Here is an 18,527-nt window from a genome sequence, read left to right on the forward strand (position 1 = left end):
GATGTGTGCTTGGCTACCTTGACTTCCTATCAAAATGTTCTTAGCAGCACCATTTTCCACAATGCCCTTGCTCAGCAAAAGGGCTGGGGCAGGCAGCGTTGCACTTCAGCTGAACTGAGAAAGGCTCCCTTTTTCACACTAGCTCATTCTTCAAGCCTCTGTTTCTGTGGCGGTTTCATGTGCCAATAAAACCTGTGACAAATCAGACCCTCGTGCATCTTCCTCCTTTGTTAATTAGCCACTTTGTGCAACCCATCTACAAACCATGGAAACAAATCCTTAGTTTCAGCAATTTGAATTCTTTCCTGCTTGATTTCTTCTCTCTTTGTTTTTTAACAGCAAGACTACAACCAGCACATGGACTCCTACACTTCCTTAGGGCCCTGCCTTTCTGCTCCAAAGGACCCACTGGTTCGCTGTCAGACCGTCAGTGTTCACGGGCTGACGAAACACTAACAGTGTGTCATGGGCGTATGCAGCTGAAACTCTGCCCTTGTAGTCCCAAGCTTTAGTCCTTCTCAGGTTTCTTCTACTTTATTCCCAAAACTGCTTATCAAAAGTAACTCCAGGAACAAAGGGTACTAGCTAAACGTAATGTTATTTTGGAACTGGAGACCACAGGAATATAGACCAATGCCTAAAAGATTGACCACTTGACAACATTAACCAAAGGCAAAGAGCAGCACGGATTTACCAGGAGGTGAGTTACAGAGCCTTTGGTGTCAATACTGCATACTGAAGTGCATAATCCCATGATGTATGACAAAATTATTACATTGTTACAGCTGTGTGAGCCTGTCTCCAGAGAAACTTCCACACCACAATGGACAGGGTGGCAGTTCTGAGACTGCCACCTCCACGCTCACACTAAATATAAGTTGCTGTGCACAGAATCTAGTCCACCAGCTGACAACAGACCCCAAGGACAGAACATGACACTCAGCTGCTGGTACACTTAGTCCAAGAGCTCCCTGTGTTAACTGACAGAAGCTCTACCTTCCCTGAAGGGTACATTGCAGATGACCAGAACAAGTTTATTTGATTTGCTCTAACGAGCAAAGCTTCATTGGAGACTGCAGTCAGAGCATCTGGAATCAGGAGCAATGCAACAAGATGACGCAGTAGTCTGTGGTCAGATTTTTTCCCATGTAGGACGGTCAGCTCCTCATATCCTTTCCTTCTGTTACCTCCAGGAGAATCCTGTTAATTTCTGAGGAAAATACCAATATGTCTTTGTGATTTTCAGGACTTCTCTACTTTCTTGCAATTATTTCTTCATTTAATTCCTTTTTATTTCTTCATTCATTACAATCTAGTATTTATTCACCTTCTTGTTCTGTTCCTCACACTTTCTTTTTCATGCCTATGGCATGAAACCTCCTATACCATGAGGTATTCTTCAGCTTTTGATGCTCCTTCATCTCTTCAGCTCTTTGCATTCCACCAAGTGCCAAATGTCACATTTTTCAGCATTTTCTCCAAACACTTTTTCTGATTTAGCTTGTGACTGGTCTCCTCTCCAGTACCATTTTGTTTCTTCATCAGTTGGGGAAAAAAAGGATATGGTGATTTACTGTTGTTATTACTATTGGCTAAAATTTAGAAAATTGTGTTAAAGGTCAAAGGTGGATTCAACACTGAAATCCCCCTCCCAAGAGAACAGTCTTATCTCCAGGTCACCACCAATTATTTGTTTTCCAGCTGATACACTGATTCCCCTGGAAAGCCTCCTCTTTTAGTCACCTTCCAATGAAATGGTATAAAAGGCTCTCACCACCTCAGTGAATTGACCAATGATATAAAAGGGTGATGCTGGTAGAGGGTGATTTTGTAACCAATTTTCTATCCAATTCCTCACAACTATTAGAACAAGACACATTATTTATGAACATGCCTTTCAACATTCATCTCAGTTTTCCAGTCTCTGCAAAACCACTGGAAGTCTGTAGCCTCCATTGCAGACACTTCTCCAGGGATCACGCTACTCCCTGTAGAGATGTGAGTTGTTCCGAAGTCCTATTCCTCTGGTCCAAGACATCTTGCTTCACTCATTCCCTCCCTGAGGAACTTGTTCAAGATTCTTGCACAACTGAGATCTCACCATCCAAAGAACCACAAAAATACAGCTCAGTATTTCAGTTTGGTCACACCCAGACTCAAGATTTTGGAAAGAAAGTGCTTAATGAAGAGCCTACCTCTTTTAGCAAGGGCTTACTTCTCAACTGAAGAAATACTGAGTGACAGCTTGCAGGAAAAGAACACAGGCCACTGTTCTTTTTAGAGAGCCTGAGTGAAAACCCTAACACACATGAGATTCAGAAGACTACGATTCCACTAACTCTAACCAGCCATGGGAATGACCCAGCTTGTTGCAGTGTCTCAGCATGTCTCATAAAATGCACTGAAACATTTGCTAACGAGGCTATCTGCATGTTATTGTTCATTTTTATTACAGCAGCACTAGGAGTGCCCATCAATATCAGGACCTTGTGCCTGGTACAGATGTCAGTGTGTTCACCAAAGGAGAACACATCAGTCAACTTTCTAGCCCCAACAGAAGCAGTCAAATAACAGGACCCTTTCATGTCAGTGTGCCATTTGTACAAACAGATGCTCAGCAGCACGGGTCATAAAAGCTAGCCCACAAGGACTGTTTCAAGGGGAAAAAAAAGATTCTTAAATTTATTTTAAGATTCGTATCTATGCATCCATGCCTGTGCATTTAACAATATACATAATTCACTTAAGTGTAAGAAACCTGCTTTTAAATACTTCACCACTGTGTCATGCCATGGAAACTACCTCAGGGCTACTAGGAAGGGGGTTCAAACATCCCTCTTATAAAACACATCATTATGCATTAGAGGAAACTTCATTCAACAGAGAAGAATGGCACACCAGCTGGAGGTGAACACCATAAACCACATAAAGTTTTAATTAAATTCATTAAAAATTCTTTGTCTCTCACTGTGTTTGGAGGCAGATAGAACCCTTTAACAATGGCCAGCACACAATCAGGTTTGTCAAAACTAATAATAATACAAAAGCATTTGCTTACCCTGGGACATTTTGAAAAAGTTTGAGTAACTGTATTATTTTTAATACGGGACATTTATAAATTATTGCAAGATGTGGCTGGTCTTGGAGCAGAGTTGCTGTTTCTATTCTTCACTGGATTGATAAAAGGTGTTAATAATAAAATGCACATTTTTAGCAGTTGCCAAAGTGAATCGACCTGGAATACAGGAAAGAAGCATATTATCCCCTTAAAATGTATATATATATATATATGTAATGTATACATTTAGTAGGGCCTGTTGCAATAAAACAAGGGGCAATGGCTTTAAACTAAAAGATATAAGGAAAAGTTTTTTCACAATGAGAGTGGTAAAACACCGGAGCAGGTTGCCCAGAGAGGTGGCAGATGCCCCATCCCTGGAACCATTCAAGGTCAGGTTGCACAGCGTTCTAAGCACCCTGATATAGTTGAAAATATCCCATTGCAGGGGGATTGGATTAAATGACTTAAGTCCCTTCCAACCCAAACTATTCTATGATATATAAATGCATTTTTCATGATCGGTATTTCTTTACAGCATGTTTTCTATATTCTGTGCTGAAAAGTTTGAAAAACAAACACATTTCCTGCCCTTCAGAACTTGCAGCATCACAAAACAGGATACAACAAATGAATGTTACAGCACCAGATCCCCTCCTGCAAACACATACATGCCTGATATCAGACAATCAAATATGTCAGGGGACTAATGATGAGCACAGAACATGCATAAACATTTGCAGGATTAAGCCTGCTAACAAGGGTAGAAGAGGATAGCTATTTGGTTGCCTGGCTCTTACGTAAATGACTTTGTTTTTCAAAGCTGGAAAGCCTTGCAAAATACTTTTGTATTTAATCAAATACAAATAAACTGATTCTACAGTGTACTGAAGGGCCTCACATGATGAGTCAGTGACAATGTCAGCTATTTAGGCTCATGGCAAGCACTTAATTTGGTCCCAGTCCAGGTCCCATTTTAGTCAGTGGGAGTCCTTTCCCTGATTGCAACATGAGCCTTTGTTACTAAATTATCTCAAGCTGATGAACTGCAAAACAGAAAAGGTACTTTTACTAACCTTTTCTAATCTAGATTCATTAAGGATAATAGTAAACTAGTACTAAGTAATTAAGTAATTAGATCTGAAAACATCCTCGCTGCATAGCTAATACATACGGCTTGGGTATTTATCCTTTATACTTCATCAAGACACTCTAATACAAGAAGTATCACAGGTCAAATGAACAGTCCCAAAACCTATGTGATATAGTTCAAAGTGATGAAAGGACAGATGAAAGCATATATTCCCCACGCTACACCTCAGTAAACAAAGTCGTGGTTTTGTCCATTTCATAGTCATGGTGCTATGATTTCTAGATCTAGAAATGTATCCACTTGATGCTCAGTACTCTTTGGGGCAGGGATTTTGAAGGGCTTTACTGTAAGGCATATGCCTTGGGCAAAATGTGACAGAAACATGCATTTAATGAACTACACAATACAAAAACTAGACTGATGTATCAAAATAAATGTTAGCACAAAAAGTGTAGTATTGAGTCTACACAATGAAGTCCTCTGAAGAGTATGAAAACACTATTTAATTGAAGATATAAAAGAGCAAAGTAATTTTTCTATTTTTTCTCTATCCTATTGCCTTTATCAGCTGGGAAAGTGCTGTCCTCAATTACATAGGTTTCAGAGGAAAATAAGATGCCTGCTTTTTCACTTTCCTTTCACACAGGCACAAGAAGCAACTTCAAAGGGGAATAGCTAAGAGATGAAGGAGATGAAGAAAAGAAATAGCAATAACAGCAGTCCCAGAACTGTATCAGGGGATGACAGTAAAACACTTCATAACGCACTTGCCCATATTCCCATCACAAAACGGTGGGAATTATCTAAACTCAATCATCTAAAAATGAAGGTTATAGTTTGAATGTATTGGCTAAGTTTTGTAAGTAATGGAGAAAGGCACAAATAGAAGGTAATTTTTCCAGTGTTATGATAAATACAACAGATAGGGTAAATTGCCTTCTGGGAGGTTCTGTCTCACTCTTTTGAGTATAGAAAGTTTATACAAACAGGCTGATATTCACACCATTGCTCTGAGCCCAAGGGTATCACTTGGCAGGTGGTGAGATCTTGTAGTGGTCAGCTTTATGTATGCATCCACGAGTATCTGTAAATCTACAGATACAATATAGATAGGTAATACATTATGTAAACATTGTATCTATAGCTGTACCTATAAGAAAATACTTAAATAACTATGTAAATATACCGGCAGCTTTTTAACACAGTTCTGTCCATAGAACAGAGAGACAAAAAGAGAAAAGAGAGACCAGATTCGTCCCCTGTCCTGTCTCTGCCTCCATCCTGTTACAACCTAGGAATGGCAGGACAGATGTTTCCCAAGCACACAGTGTCATAGTGCACTTGTGCCTGCACACTCCACCCGAACTCTGTCCAAGGCATTCTTGAAAATGGAAGCTCACTCTTCACTAGACACCTTTTCATGACTGCACAAATGAGAGCCAGATGTAAATTTGTTGTATCTTTGCTTAAACAGCAACTCTTACATGCCTAAAATGTACATAAACACGCCTAACTCTTAGGAACCCTGCCTATTTGGAAATCCTGAATCCAAGCTTTCTGCAACACCCAATCTGGCAAAGAGGAAAAGGCAGATTACAAGAGATGCTTATTCCTAATCAGTACGAACTGTGAGCATGTTACAGCATACACAGTTCACATCTGGACCAAATTAACTAGTTCCACTGGTCTGGAAACTTGGGCACAGACTGAAGGACAGTCTGGGCTAGGGTCCATATCCCCCTCACAACGCTATGTTGGCTTCAGCTCTTTTGGCCTCAATTATCCCCCCATGCGAATCCCAGCACGTCTCATGTCACAGGTAAGAAGTCTGTGAAACACATGCAGGAGGAGTTTGTGCTGTCTCATTGTGTAAGATGATGGCATGATAGGATAGCTACCACAGGACACTGTGAGCCTGACAAGAAGCAATATGGGCACAGCTAACTGCTCCAAGAGATTATGGGAGCTGAGATGACCCAACCCATACCATTTGGCACAGGCATCGTGGACCATTCTGTAGGATCACCACCAGAAAGACATAGCCTGTGTAGCTGGCCTGACCAGAACCAAGCTCCTACCTCTGGTCCAGGCAAGCCACTACCACTTCTCAGAACTCTCAGCAATGGATCTCCTCCAGAGTAAGGTATCTATCACCAGATTTTCTATCACCAGAAAACACGAGAGGAACTCAAATTAACCAAAAACTTCAAAACATTCCATCAGATCCATAGATGTCAAGGCAAAAACAGGATGACTGCTCTAGATACCCAGAAAAAAATTAGCCCTATGTTATGATGATAATGGACATTCAGCTATACTACCAAACGCTATGCTTCTGGTTCCTGGTCCAACAAATAGCTCAACCCAGATCACCTAAGACTTCACTGGCTAAAGCATTTGCCTATTAGGCAAAGCGAAGACTTGATCCCAGACACATCGTAAAAGAAACGTGAATTTTGGCTAATTAGCTACCAATTTTTCTAAATATGGGTGTAAGCAACAAGATTTTTAGTGGTTTTTAGTGGTAGTGGGGGGAGGGTCTGCAGGGGTGGCTTCAATGAAAAGAGATCAGGAGCTGCCCTGTGCCAGACACACAGTTCCATACCACATCCACCACAGGACACAGCTGAAACATCTGCCATGCTGCTGGCACCTCTGGGAAAACATGTTCAAGAAAGAGCAAAACACCACATGGTAAAGAGAGAAATGAGGAAAAATAAGTGTGAGAAGCAGCCCTGTGAGCATCAAGGTGAGAGAAGAACGGGGAAAGGAGGTGCTCCAGTGGCCAGAGCAGATATTCTCCTGCAGCCCATGGAAAGGACCATACCAGAGCAGATACCCACACTCCAGCCCATGGAGGAACCCACACTGGGGCACATGGATATTTTATGAAGGAACTGTGGTTTATGGAGAGCCCATGCTGGAACAGGTTTGTCCTGAAGAACTGCAGCCCATGGGGAAAACCCACACTGAAGCAGGAGGAGCTGCTATGAACTGATCACAACCTCCCAGACCCATCCGTCTGAGTCACTTGCAGTGGATGGGAGATAGAGGAGCTGGGAATGAAAGAATGAAATTGAGCCTGGGAAAAAGGAGAGGTAAAAGGTAATTCAATTTTGTCTTTGTTTCTCACCATCCAAATGTATTTAATTGGCAATAAACTAAATCCATTTCCCCCTGGCCGAGTTTGTTTAGCCCATGATGGCAACTGACAAGTGATCCCCACCAACCCATGAGCTCTTCCATCTTCCTTTCTCCCTCATCCTGTTCAGTAAGGGGGAGTAAGAGAGTGGCTGGATGGGCAACCAAAGTAAACCCACCATAAAAGTACACATCTCCCAGCATCCTTTTGTTAAGGTAACAGGTCAAAGCAATTTTGAGACTCCACTCTGGAACGTTGGTTTCAGCTGTGTTTTCAACCTGCACACTATCTGTGATGCAATACCAGCACAGAGAATTCTTCATGCAGTCACAAGCAAGATCTTCAGTGCTTTCTGCGTTTCATAGCAGATGAGTGGCTGTTTTGAGCATGTTGTTGCTGAGTAATTGGTGCCTAGGAGAGGAAGACTGAACATCTGAGTGGAGATGACAAGAAAGAAAACATGAAACAACCAAGATTAAGGGCTAAAATTTCAAAAATTCTCCATTTGTGCAGTTGGGGCAAGACCTTCAAAGAAGTTCAACTCCAAACCAAGCAGTGAATTCTGAGAGTCCTCAAAACCCAACAGCTGCTACTGAGATCAGTGAGGCTATTCATAAATGCAGGGATCTGCTTGTGCCAATCACAGAGGAGCTGAACCCATACTGAGCTCAGATGTAAGAAACTCTACAAGACAATTGGGGTGAGGAAAAAAAATGAGTATCCACAGCAACAACATGCAATTACAGACTTAAAATAAGTATGAAGCTTCGTGGCTCAAGCTCAACACATTTTAGAAAAATAATGATTATGTTTTCACTTCCTGTGTGCATTAAATAGGGTATTAGCTTGCAGGAAGAGAGGGTGCTGGGTTGGAGGTTAATGGCTAGGACATACATCTGAAGTAATTGTGGCTCAGAGTGAATACATGCTAAGTTTATTTTAAATAAGATAGATGGGCAAGTGACAGCCAGGGTCTGGTTGAAAAGTGACATTATTTGTGGAGACAGTCTATTGTATTGCAGCAAAAGAGAATTCCATCTTCTATTAATAGTGGCCAGTGGGAATTCATGCTGAGACTTTTACTTTACTGACATGCCCATTTCATTAAAAGTTTCTTCATCCAGATCCTTTCTTCAGTTTTCAGAGTAACTCTTGGTGTATGTGAGAGAGCAAAAGGATTCTCTGGAAAGGATCCAGCTACTACTGATTTTGAGCAGGGATTCTCAAGCACTACATACAGATGAGATCCACAGTTTGCCATTGTACTAAATATAGCATGGCTTTACATGACCTTGGAGCAGCTCTCGGGAGGGAGAAGGGGGGCCTGGGGTGCCAGGTCTGGAGGGGTCTGCCCAGGTGCTGGGGTCAGAATGTGAGGACACACTTGGTGAACAAAGGCCCAGCTTGGGGTGCATCCCCATTCATCTTGAGGGCGGGCAGGAATGCGGGGTGTGCCAAAGTCTTCACTCGACCCAGCCCAGCCACTTGGCTCCCTCTCCAGTTAGTCTGAGGGCAAGCAGCTGACACTGCCCTAGCCAAGGCAGGTGGCCTCTCCTATGGAAATGAGCCAATTAAAGCAGACTATAGAGGGGCACAATAGGCCAGCTTCTCAGGCTGAGGCTCAGCTATAGAATTGAAGATAGAGAGGTGCTGAACAGGAGAATTTTCAGCTGCATAATTTTTGACCCAGTACATTAGTACTGTGGGTTAGAACAGAGGAGGGGATTTTGGCATGTGAATCTTTTCTGTTTCTTAGAGTCCAAGTGCCAAGGATCAAACTGAGAAGTGTGAAGTAACCAAGCAGTTTTCTGTACACCTTTTTAACACCACTAATGAAGGCTTTTCCACATTATGGCCTGTGTCTATTTCAGCCCTTATTTTGTATCTACTTACAGGATTAGAAAGAATAAGTGCTAATTAGAGCACTGAGGGTTAATAACTGCTACTTCTGCAATGCACATTTTTCTTAATCTTGTCTTTAATTCTAGTGGAGATTGGTCCATATTACAAAGCCAGAATTTGCCAAAGGTTACTAAACATATAATAGAAGGTGCTGGGTATTAGTTTTCTTGTATATACTGAATAGGCATCACCCATTAGTCTAAAGAAGGAATTACAGGAATGGCAGGAAAAAGCATGCTTTGTTTCTGAAGAAAACAAAAAGCCATGTCTTCATTGTTCTGTTGGAAGCAGTGTTAACCTGAATTTCACCCTTTTTACATTTTCAGGTCTGAACCTTCTCATTTGAGCATTGTAATATGTATACACATTGCTAATTCAAAGCATATTCAAACACTACTGAAATGGTACACAATGTGATAACTAGGAACACATGAAAACAGCAAATAGAGAAAAATTTGCCACTGTCATTCCACTGAGTGTTGACTGGGGAAATCATGGTGCTGTTCATTAGTGAGACACTTTCCTCATTCTCATGTTAAAGCCAAGTTGCAACATACTACAAGTCATATATTTGCAAATAAGGTTAGAACTATTTTGTTGCTTGAGGGGAACATTTAACAAATCAGCTCAATTCAGCAGTTCTTCATGTGTAGAACATGGCCAGGATCTTTTCCAGAGAAGAAAGACTTAGAGGAAGGTTTTCATTTCCAGCCAACAAAGAATTCAATTTGCATACAGGTGTTACAGGGCATCTCTCTGAATTCATGGATCGCTGCTAGTTTCAGATGTCAGGACACAGAGATGGGTCAAAGGCACTGTGAGATGACTTGCAGCTAGTTAAAGGAGTCTGAGGTCAGGGCTCTTAACATCAGCTCTCTTGTTTTCCATCATGCGACACCAGACGTACCAGGATCTCATTCAATTACGTTATTTCCCACTGCAACTAAAGGAGAAGGTTGGTTTCTGCACAAGGAGATTGACTACAATGCTTTTTGGGTTATTCTTGGAGAGAACAGCTTCCCATCTCTGGGTGCAGGATGGGATCCACTTGCTTAAAAGCACAGAGCAAAGATCACCCATTAGAATTGAGAAGGCGCAAGGAGGGCTGGCACAGCATGATCCTTCCCCATGTCTGCAAAGGCTCTGAAGCAGTAATGCTTCCATTCACAGAAGAAAACTGGACAACACTCCCTTCCAAGGCAGCACAGGCCAAAAAATGGGTCCTTGTTTCACGCGAAAGACAGTTAAGCTTTGGTTTGTTCCTCATCTTCTGTTGCCTGAACGGTTTAGAGAAGGCATAGTTCAGCTGTGACACGTCTCCACCCTCATAAAGAATTACTATATACACTTTCGTGGCCTGCATTTAATGCAGAGGCACCTTGTGCAAAAGAAACTAGAGTCTGCAGAAGGTCAGGGACACTTTGGAGCAGGAAACTCCTATGTGTATGTGCCTGGTTTTCAGGAGGCCTGCCCAAGATTTTGTTAAGATTGTGCAGGAACTGCAAAGAGTCAAGTTACTTGATCCCTGTGTAATGAAATGATCAGGGAAAAAGTCTAAGATCTCTAAAGAGTTTTCTTTCTTCAGACCTCCAACTGTGTGACCAGAGGCAATCTTCTCTCTGTTAAACCAGTTCTTAGGAGATAATTCCCTGAGAATTAACGATGCTTAATAAATTGTCAGATCTGCTTGTTCAAAACAGTTTAGCATTCAAAGGGCTCTCTGCATAAGACCATCTGAAAACCACCTTGAGTATAAGAAAAGCCTTTCTCCAGAAGTCTTTAGAGAAAACCTGGAAGGAGAAACAGGGAATGGGAGCAAATACTGAAGCAATGATTGCTGATTAATATACTGTTAGGCCACCTTTTAGAAATGGACTGGGACTGTCTTGCAGAAATGCTGTTTGATCCCAAGCCTGTTAAATATTTAAGGAGAACAGACATTTGATGTCCCCTTCTGCACTCAAACACCGAAGTATCCATGACCAGACTGTGGCCTCTTCATTATTCCTCCAAGAAGAAATCCTTGCAAGTGTGAAATGTATTTTTCTGCACAACAAAACCCAGAGAAACTAATTTCTTAAGCCAAGTCCTTATTCTAATTCTGTACCACATAAAATTATCATGAGCCACCTGGTGAAGAAAGCCTTCAGAGGCACATACCCAATGTCTGCAGCTTGCCAGGAGTGGAATACAGACCCACCACACCTGGTAGCTGGCTGTTGTGGCTGTTCTGGAATATATGTATTGTAACAAATTGTACTTTACTAATTGTACTTCAATAAGGGATTGGAATAACAAGGGATTGCACCTGATTTCACAAGTGTATTATTGCCCTGGATACCTATGACTGATTTTTAAAAGTTTTTTAACTTTCCTAAATAATATATATTTTCCCCCCAATTTCTGTGTAACGCCTTGGTCTCTTCTCACACTTCTTTAAACAGCACTTGCATTCATACATCTCAGTCACACAACTCAAGCACCTTCTGTTAACTATAATTCTTGCCTCAGACAAAGGATCGGGCCAGCGTTTTTCCACAGATCACTCCAGCATCCCTGCATCCCTCCCAGCCAGCATCCCTGGGGCGCGGCGCGGCGCTTCACCACCAGAGTGCGCTGCCTGAATGCCTTTGAAAGATTTTCATGTCGCATTTAAAATCAGAAAAAAAAATCCACCTTGAAAACCTTGTTATTTAGAAAAGGAGATGCGGTTGTGGCATGAAAGAAGAGGAATTATTGAAAGACTGCTATACAATGTAATGCCTCATATCTTTGCACCACTTCATTCTAGTCTCATCCAGTCTTGTACAGTCTGGTACAACAGTACAAATTAAGCTTTGTTCATTTAATCAAACAAAGCCGTCTTGAATCAGAGTGCTTATGCCAGCTATTGGGATCCACAGTACAACTCTGATGGCCCGCAGTTTGAGAAGAAAAGGCAAAATGGATTTTTATAGCTAACTAAGAACACCTAATGATACATGATACCGCTTAAGATAGAGCATAATATTATACAAAATTACAAAAAATTATTTCAAAATTAGTGTCCATTCATACTAATACTAAGGCCCTGTCTCTTTAAAAACATAACTTCTGCTTTAACACTGATTCTTTAGGTTGTCTTCTCTTTTTAATAGTGATTTCTATCCTAGTTTTGCTTTTCAGCACCTCCTTTTGTTTACAACAGAAGGTCTTTGCTTTCCCCTTAGTTATGTCCAATGCCTTTCCATGACACATCATCATGTATCCTGACACAGATGTTGCGTGCATGGTAATGCACAAATGTGCATCTGCGTTTCCCATTAAATGAGGGGTTCAAAGCTATTCTTGCATCCAGACTCATCCTTTTCAGACTGGAGCTGAGCTTACAATTCTCTGGAAGAGAAAAGCCAAAGTAAGCTCTTTAACTTAAAGCCCAGCTTCTGATCCGTGAGCTCTAGGCAGATTGGCCATAGGAAAGCTTAAGTATGATCTCACTTAGTTCCAGGACTGGCTTTTCCAAAGTACAGCATACATTCACAAAGCTAGAGCTGAGCTACAGTCAGGCATGGCAAGGCACAACAGGACTGGGGCAGAGTTTGCTGTGCTAGAGGTCTGCTGCACAGCATCATAAAGACCTTAACACCAAGTATAAATACATTTATCTATGGATTTTATCATGGAAATGATAAAATTCCAGAGGCCTGACTTGTTTTCACGGCACTGGGGCTTGGCAGTCCCAGCCAGATAACTTCCCATCCAATTATCAAAACTCGAAGTAGGACACAGGCCTCACCGAATGCCAATGTATCACTCTTCTAGACACATGCACTTTACTCAATAACAAGAAACCTAAATTAATATGGCTATATTAAGTGCTCTGTTACCAAGTTTGTCAGTGAAGAACTAGTCCATGCAATCAGTGGCACCTACAGAATTTTGGTTCACCCTACAGTAGACACTTAACATTTGGTATCACACACAGATACCCAAACTCACGTGTCTCGTGAGTCTGAGTGTGAGCAGAACTCCCCTCTCTTCCCTCAGTGCTTTAAAAAAGGTAACTTTCAGGAACCTTAGTTCAGAGAATTACACTGTCAGACACATGCAGAACCCAACCCAGCCTCTGGAGCCCCACCTCCGTTTTGCCACTTCATTCCAGCCTACTTCCAGATGGAGTAGAGAGTTTATTTTTCTTCTTTCCCTAATAGTCAAAATACCCTTAGTGTTTGAAAACAGCACATAAACAGATGGATCACAGGTCTCAATTGTGTTCTTTTCCAGAACTGGGCTACATTTGTGATGTAAGATGAGGTTATCCTGCTCAGGAGGTGAGTATGGCATATAATTTGTTTTCCCCACATGAACAAACACCTGTTGAAGATGATAAACTGATGAAGTGCACACAACCTCCACTGTTCTAGAGAGTAAGATCTTCTCTTGTACACAGGACCTACTCTTTCAGGAATGCATTTCTGACTAACCTATTTGCAGTGACAGTCTGTCAAGCCGGAATGTGAGAACATCTCATTTTACTGATGAAGTAGTTTCTACTTCACAAAAGAGGAATAACAACACTCCTGACACTGGACAGCAAAGCCAGAAGGGTCACAGACTTTCTCCTTCTTGCAGCCCTTCGTTTCTGAGGGGACCCAGATCAGAGGAGTACCTTCCTTCTCTGAGATTTTACCTCCTGGCCCATTAAAGAGCAGAACAGTATGCTGGAGATGAGGCAGGCATCTAGCAGAGCCTGAACATGCAGACTGTTTTCCTATCTGAAAAGTTGGGTTGCAGGCAGTCATACAGAGCTTCTTCCACTGCTGCACAGCAGTGAGGGATCTGTCCTGGGCGGAGGCCAGGCCGTGGCTTTTCTCTTTTCTCCTAGGTGCACCTTCAGCAAACAGCAGGTCTGAAGGGCTTTGGAGGGTCCAATCATTGAAGGCTACATGGGGCTGACACTCCTGAGGTGATGTGAGAGTCTCTGCACAGTGGAGGAAGTGTCCCAGAGACCTCTCAAAAAAGATTTGGCATTGTCTAGGTCTTAATCAACTCCAGAATGGAAAAAGCAGCACAAGCAAAATGTCTCTCAATGCCTACAAATACCTAAATTCAAGTTCAATTATTGCAGGAGGATGGGGAAAGTAAAGAGCACATTTTTTTCTCAGGCTCCAGAGCCAAGATCTGTGTGTTTTTGAAGTCATCCTGCAAGGAAGAAAAGAAAAGGCTGAAGCTGACTGTGACCTAAATAAAGCAAAAGAATTATGTACTTGTGATCAAAGGACTGAATGATGCATATACACATCTCCCTAAATAATAAAGTTGGTGGGGGAAATGACATGCCATTATTCCTCTGAAATAAAGCAAATTACCTGTTCTGAAAAGAGGAGTTAATCTGTTTTTTATACAGTGAAGAATAATGCCACACTACTTCTTCTAAAATTAGCAGCTGACAAGCTGAGACTTCAAGTGAACATAGCATCTGGCTCTCTGGCACCACATGGACTTACCAGAGTGAACCCTTCCTTTTCCAGTTTTATAAGGTTTGTTGGGCAATAGCCATTACCACAAAGAACATCCACTAAGCTCCAGACAGCAGTAGGTTTAAAGTACCTCAGAGTTTCTTTCTTGCTCTCTAGAGAAGCAAATGCAGAAAACATGATAAGGATATTTTGAAAAAAGCTGAAGAATACTGAATGGACTCAAAGTCCTCTTTTCACCCATCTTTCCAACCAGCTGTACCCTTCATTAGTTGTCTTCTGAAGAAGAAGCAAGCATGGGACAATCTCATCCTAAAATTCTGCATTTTGACATTTCCAGTATTTAAGGCAGGCAGTGAAAAGTGTGAATTCCGAATGCTGAAGTCAGACTCATCCAATTAAATAAGAAGTTTCTTATTTTCTATTCTCAAACTCTAAGGCTTCAGATGCTGAATAACTGAGCCCATAACTGTAGTAATGACTGAACAATTTATCTTGAAAAGATAATGGCTATGTTTTATCACATGAATGCATAGAAACAGTGTAAAGACTTCTTCTCTAAGCTGCTCTCCTGAGGAATTTCTCTCTGCTGCTCATCTTTAGAGTGACAGTATGAAGGGCTCAGCATTCATAGAGAGGCTTGGGAGATTGAAAACCTGAGAATTTATTTCCATCAGACCTGGGAGACCAAAACCACAGGGCTTATTTACCCCCTAGAGAATTTCCAATTAAATAGCCTTTCAATGGAATAACCAAACTTTCCTGAATCTCCTTTACTGATGCACAGCCATAATCATATCCAAGTTATGTGCAGAGAATTCCCTAGCAGCAGATTGGAAAGAAAATATAAGTTACGCTTTCTCTTCCTCACACACCTGAAGGAAGTGATTGGATGATATTTTCTCTGTGTTTTAACATGTATTGCTGATGTTTCTTCCTTCGCTGTGATGACACAGAGAATAGGAAAAATAACAAATCCAGTCACCAAAACCACATATTTGACCTCTTCCATCACAGTTTTGGCCCAGGCAGCTTAAAGTGCATGATATTTTATGTTTCCACTTATCTTTGTTCACACAAATGAGGAACAAGTGACTTTCCTCTGTGCTGGGAGGACCATTTCAAACCACACTGCCTCTCTGCTCATTGTCCTGACTGCCAGGCTCCACAGCATCATGCTGCTGTTTGCGGATTTTTTCCTTGAAGGGTAGGAGATTGTCATCTTGTCTAGCCAAGAAAAGGATTTCGTAATAGTTCAAGAGCTCCTTGGGAAAAAAGCAAGAAGATCTTACTGAAAGAAGATGCTTCCTCAAGTGAGGCTGTCCTGTTCAGAAAGACAGGTCAGCTCATGAGTGCTGGAGTTGCTGAGGGACGCAAACACAAAGCCATGTCTTAAATTTCCCAAATCCATAGGTTCTTGCTTTGGATAAAGGCCACGTGTCAGAGAGGAAGGACACCCTCTGCATCTGATCTAACAACGAACTCATGGTAATGCTCTGGGGTTGAGCATTAACTGGTCTTAATCAAGGAAGACAAGGACTCAGGGGCTTTTCTTGAGGCTTCAGCAGCCCACAGAGAGAGGAGCAGAGATGAGCTGGGCTGATCCAGGGAGGCTTCTGAGACAGCATCTTCCTATGAGCAGGCAAAGCTCTCTGGACACACTGCTCAAGGAGCATCATCCAAGCAAAAGGGCTGTCTGTGTTTGAAGGTACTATTTCAGTCCACAGATGACCAGAGCAAACTTGTGCTCCAGGATAGCAGAATCTGAGCATCTAGCTCAGCAGTTTCTATTTCTGGTCCCTAAGGCAGCTGCCTTCCTAATGCAGACCTGGTAACCCAGTTGCAGAAGAAAGCTAGCTATGTTTTTCACTCTGTTTTCCCTGACAGTAACTTATATTTAGACAGATTTACCACCACCACCACCACATTTTGAACCTACTTGAGTGTTTTTCTTCTCTGAATGAAGCTTGGTAAAGTTCTACACTATCTTCGGCAGAAAATTACTTGGTTGTTGAACTTTTCTTGATCCTTCATTGTTAACAGTAAAAATTATGGTCAAGACTGATATGAGCTTTTCCTCTTCTATCTGCTTTGTTCTAGTGCATAAACAACATCAGGCTAATGTACAGTTTTGCTTTCAGTTTAAATGGCACCACTGACCTGCGTTCAGCATCCTGCAGTACAGCACTGGCAGATCAGCACTCCCCTGCCACTCTGTGTATTTACTTATCAACGGGAGAGCCAAACAGCCAACAAACAGCTCCATGAGTACAGATGCCAGCATGGTGTCAGCAGAGAGAAAGTAGGACTGTCCATATCAGAGTATGCAAACCTCCTTTTTCAGTACATGGAGCTAAGCTGCAACTTCTCCCTAAGCTTCACCTACAGCAGGGGGACACAATTACAATGACCAAACAACTGAGGGCAACTTTCCAACACTGCCTCTTTACAAAGCACAGAATTAATAACTTCCTTGAGAAAGCAAAAAAAAATCGAAGCACTATTTTAACTACATTCATAATGATTTATTTGGAAAAATGTTCTCATTAAACTTCTATCTGAGCACAACCCATTGTAAGTCAGTAGTAGTTTGGTTCCACCTGCATTTAAAGTGATTTTTATAACTCTTGTCATCAGAACAGCCATTAATCACATAAACAATACCTGGCTTGCAGAAAATGCATGATAAGCAGCCATGTTATGACTTACTATTATTTTTATTACATTCTTTAACTCAAATGCAAATTTTCTATTAATTTTTTTTAAAAAACTGTAAATCTTACCTTCAGATTGATGCGTGGCAAGAGGTGTCTGCGTCTCCTTGGAGTATGATACCACCTCCCGAGGTAAGAAATCAACTTGGGTAATCTTTGACACCCCTAGTTTGTGCAGTCTGCGTCTAAGGTGGAATACATGACATCAAAAGGTTAGTCATGTTAAATGTAAATCAGCAGCAGGAACAAATGTTTGCTGTTATGAACAAGAGAAAAAAATACTTCAGTGTTTGTTAAGATGATACACAACACAGTATGCATGAGAAGTACCATACTGCAGTGAAGAAAATTAACCTGGGAACCATTTGGCATAATAAAGTACAGTTGTTGAACCTCTAGATCATGCTGCTGAGAGGGATTGTAAATGGGAGAGAGAAATGGCCTGCTTGTGCCCCTCTTAACTGCAACAAAATTCTCTTTCATACCATCATTACTATGATGTTCTGCCTGCTCAAAGGAGTTCATCCTCAGCCTGGGATACAGAGTTGTGGAAAGGGAACAGTGGTGTTTAAACCAGGATGGATTAGGACTGCCAAATGTTCAGCTGGGCGCAGTAACAGAGTCTTTAACTGGCAAGGTGGGTAATTTCTATAAAGAAGGAGATTCTCCCTTCCACAGAAGTCATTAATAGCGGCATTGATGCAGGTTTATGATTAGTGGAGTCTTAAAGCTAGGGCTGGAGGAGAGCTAAAACACAACCAGAGCAGGGCCACTATAGCCTTCTGTTTTGTCTACTTCCCTTACTTTAAATAAACCATATGAAATAAAACAGGGAAGCAAGCTAACTGTAAGTGAAAAAGAAGAGAGGCAGCTGAGCATGGTCATGAACACTTTTAGTTCTCAGAGTTCACTCAGCAGGGAGGGAAAAAATCAGTTTATTTCCTGAATATTATTTGACTCACTGCAGGGAGTGAAGAATATACAAATGGTTACTTGGAAGTGTTTTACTGGAAAAAATGCCAATTTTCAGCAGAGAAAAGAATGCAAATGTAATAAACAAATGAACTAAGACCAGTTACCTATATCAACAAGTGTGAGCATGCTTGTGCATTTATGGGGAAATAAATTCCTGGACACAATGTTTCTCAACTTGTCACATTAT

At 41.5% G+C, this 18,527-nt stretch overlaps 1 protein-coding gene across 7 annotated transcripts in view; it reads right to left on the reverse strand.

The window, feature by feature from the left end:
* DYNC1I1 (dynein cytoplasmic 1 intermediate chain 1) overlaps positions 1–18,527 on the reverse strand; it is a 186,485-nt gene that overhangs the window by 125,288 nt on the left and 42,670 nt on the right. For all 7 annotated transcript variants that reach the window (XM_042044169.1, XM_042044171.1, XM_042044168.1 and 4 more), the window contains one exon: positions 17,435–17,550. In XM_042044169.1, coding sequence (XP_041900103.1) covers positions 17,435–17,550 — 116 coding nt within the window. The remainder of the gene's footprint in view (positions 1–17,434; positions 17,551–18,527) is intronic.

Source organism: Corvus kubaryi, unplaced genomic scaffold, assembly GCF_017639235.1.
Source record: "Corvus kubaryi isolate FWS band 111438036 unplaced genomic scaffold, C.kubaryi_AGA036_p1.0 37398, whole genome shotgun sequence".
In the NCBI taxonomy this organism is placed as follows: domain Eukaryota; kingdom Metazoa; phylum Chordata; class Aves; order Passeriformes; family Corvidae; genus Corvus; species Corvus kubaryi.